Source organism: Micropterus dolomieu, unplaced genomic scaffold (assembly GCF_021292245.1).
Source record: "Micropterus dolomieu isolate WLL.071019.BEF.003 ecotype Adirondacks unplaced genomic scaffold, ASM2129224v1 contig_14780, whole genome shotgun sequence".
NCBI classification, from domain to species: Eukaryota; Metazoa; Chordata; class Actinopteri; order Centrarchiformes; family Centrarchidae; genus Micropterus; species Micropterus dolomieu.
In genome coordinates this window covers 37,118-40,474 of record NW_025743766.1, presented here as the reverse complement: position 1 = coordinate 40,474, position 3,357 = coordinate 37,118, and the positions used below count along the sequence as shown (strand labels likewise).

Genomic DNA, 3,357 nt, shown 5'->3' with positions numbered 1-3,357 from the left:
ACACACACACACACACACAGACACACCGACGCACACAGGTAAACACACACACACACACACAGACACACCGACGCACACAGGTAAACACACACACACACACACAGACACACCGACGCACACAGGTAAACACACACACACACACACAGACACACACAGGTAAACACACACACGCACACAGGTAAACACACAGACACACACACAGGTAAACACACAGACACACCGACGCACACAGGTAAACACACACACACACACACACAGACGCACACAGGTAAACACACACACACACACACACAGACGCACACAGGTAAACACACACACACACACACACACAGACGCACAGGTAAACAGTGCAGTAGTATACAGTGAGACCGATCTCATCCGGTTTGTGTTTTTGTTCTTTCACAGAAAAAGAAGAAGGTCCGTAAAGTTCCAGCAGCGGTGACCAGAGAACGCTGCCCGAGCACAGCCCCGCCCCCCGGTACGCACCTTTTCTATACTTCTGAGGCCCTCAGTGAACCCCTGGCCTCGAGCCTCAGCCTAACCGCTTCTAATAATGATACTGGAACAAGGGCCCCTTTTAGTCTTTACATGTCACATTCACACACTGTGGCTGCCATGCAAGGGGCCAACACAGCCAGCAGGTTAGAGGACATGGAAACAAAGGTGGCGATTTCAGTCCAGGCCAGTACCGACCAGAAGAGTCTCACAGGAACAGAAACAGCTGGGAACAGATGGGGCTTTGGATGCATCATCATCATCTTCATCATAACGTGCAGAGAGAGAAAAGATGATGTTTCCTCTCCCCTTTGTTATTCCAACCCGTTCTCACTACAAAGCCGTCACATATAGACACATGGGCAACACCCGCTGGCGTCAGTTTGTAACGCAGTTTGTAACCGGACTTTCACACAGGACAAGGGTGTTTGTTTCCCATGTTTTTAACTCAAACCATGATGTTTTCCTAAACCTGACCAAGTGGTTTTGGTGCCAAAGTCTAGCCATATTGCAGTTTCGCAACTAGTTTTATTTTGAAAGTCTAACCGGACGTTGCATATGTAATATTGCTAACATGACTGCGGAGCACCATACGTGCAAAAACACTAAAGGGTACCCAGGGTGTTAAAGTGACGTCCAGAGGTCTGACCAACCAAGCTTCCATATGTGACGAGTAGGGATGAGAATGTGTTGGCTGTTCGCTTTGTGGCCGTCAGTCATGAATGGGGCTGGTTATCGCTACTCGATACCTCTTAAAGTAACTACTCTCCCTTTTCACCGCTCCCGCCTCCTCTCGCTTCTCGCTGCTCCCGCCTCCTCTCGCTTCTCGCTGCTCCCGCCTCCTCTCGCTTCTCGCTGCTCCCGCCTCCTCTCGCTTCTCGCTTCTCGCTGCTCCCGCCTCCTCTCGCTTCTCGCTTCTCGCTGCTCCCGCCTACTCTCGCTTCTCGCAGCTCTCGCCGCTCTCGCTGCTCATGCTCGTGTTTCTTGGCTTCTGTTTCTTTTGATTCACAGAATGTCATTTAATGTTCTTTCTCTTGATTTTGTATCGTCCTCAGCAGAATTCAGCACTGTGTCCACTGTGTCCCTGGGTCAGCGACTTCCTTTCCCAGCGTTCCCTCTGAGGGCCTCCCTGCCCCCCCTGGCCCCCGCCTCGGGCCCCATGCAGGCCGCTGCCCCTCCTGCTGAGTACCACTCGGACTCTGCGGAGTCTCTGGAGGAGATCCCTGTGGTGCTGGCCAAACTGGGCTCTTCGTCCTCTGCTGCCGGAGACGCCTCCTCATCCTCACACAGAGCCGTCCCGGTCTTCCCCCTGCCCTCCCCCCACCTCAGGACTAAGAGGAAGGCCTCCTCCTCCCGCGCAAATAAAAGCGCAGCAGTGCTGAGGTTTGAGATGGCCTCCGCCTACCCCCCCACGGCGTTTGTCAGCCGAGCCAGCAGAGAGGCCGCCGAGCCCCGGGAGGGAGGCCTCAGTCTGGGCAGGAAGCAGACTGCCTCCAAGCCCGGATCCAGACCAGCATCTCGGGCGTCTCTGGGTTCGGGTGCGGCCTCCTGGATGGAGCTTTAACCCGAGCACACTTTATTTTCTATCTCTGACTATTTATTGGTTCTGACCTTTTCCTTTGAACGCCAAAGCTCCGTCTGCACAACCTTTAGATGATTTATATTTATAAAAGCTGGAAACCTTAAAGCTGCACCGAGTCTCCATGGTAACCCAGGGCCAGACGACATCACTTCCTGTCCAGCTTCAGTTCCACAACACAGCAACAATAATGCTAATGCGTAGCATGCACATGAGCCTCTCCCAGTTCAGACGGACAACGTCTCCTAAAGGACGTTAAATAAATTACATGAAATAAAGTAAAACATGTAATTAAAACATAAGTTACACAAAATAATTACAATTTTAAACTTTTGACTTTTCACTTGTTATATATTTTTATTTTAAAAAGCATTGTTAAGTAATTCTTCCCCTCAGCTAATCACAAGCCTCCAGCCTCTGTTTGTATGGCGCCCCCTCGCTGCCACGCTGCAGACTGCAGCTCAGGGTTTGACCCTGTTAACCTGCTCGCCTGGCCCCTTGTGGTTTTCACACTTCAGCTGTTGTTCAGACGTCACATGTCAGACTAGCTGGTTCCCCCAGTGTCCAGTCTTTACGCTAAGCTAAGCTAACATGTGGCTGAAGAGGATTTCACTGTTCCTGTGTCTACACATGCTCTGTCCAGCTGCTTCACACACCATGTTTCCCCTATGGTTTCCTCTGATGATTTTTTCACCTGTTTATCAATAAATGACAATAACTGATCAGTTTCTTACACTTCCTTCAGTTATTCCAGCGTTTGTTTCCAGCCTGACAGGAACGTGTTGAGGCCATCATGCATCGTGTCCCTGCTGCACGTCACTGTCAGCTGACTCGCAGTAGGTTTAACTTCTATAACTTCTACCAGAGAGACGGTCTGAAAAGTCCACATAGTCCCAGATTTCAGAGAGGTTAGAACAAACTCTGTTTACTCAGGATGCAGGAACTGAAGCTTTGATGGTAATCAGTAAAGAGGATGAAGACTTCCTGTTGAACCAGCAGGGAAACCTTTACATACACACACACACACACACACACACACACACACACACACACACACACACACACACACACACACACACACACACACACACACACACACACACACATACATATATATATATATAGTGTGTGTGTGTGATAGATATCTAGACTACAGGAGGCATCATCAATGTGAATATTAAAATCACCAATCATAACCACTTTGTCCAACCGTATAATAGTTACTCTCTATAAATAAATAAATAAAAAATCTCTAAAATCAGACATAATAGAGCTTTTAGAAC

General features: G+C 49.2%; 1 protein-coding gene across 1 annotated transcript; it reads left to right on the top strand.

Annotated features, from left to right (window-relative positions):
- The first annotated feature begins 21 nt into the window (after positions 1-21).
- Positions 22-2,799, top strand: LOC123967008 (palmitoyltransferase ZDHHC1-like). The gene is made up of 3 exons (XM_046043057.1): positions 22-38; positions 406-478; positions 1,551-2,799. Exon 3 carries the CDS (start codon positions 1,655-1,657, stop codon positions 2,057-2,059), a length of 405 nt encoding a protein of 134 aa, XP_045899013.1. The 5' UTR covers positions 22-38; positions 406-478; positions 1,551-1,654; the 3' UTR covers positions 2,060-2,799.
- Positions 2,800-3,357: the final 558 nt, after the last annotated feature.

Bases quoted from the DNA above. Each gene is read 5' to 3' on its own strand.
- LOC123967008 (XM_046043057.1), top strand. From the start codon at position 1,655: ATGCAGGCCGCTGCCCCTCCTGCTGAGTACCACTCGGACTCTGCGGAG.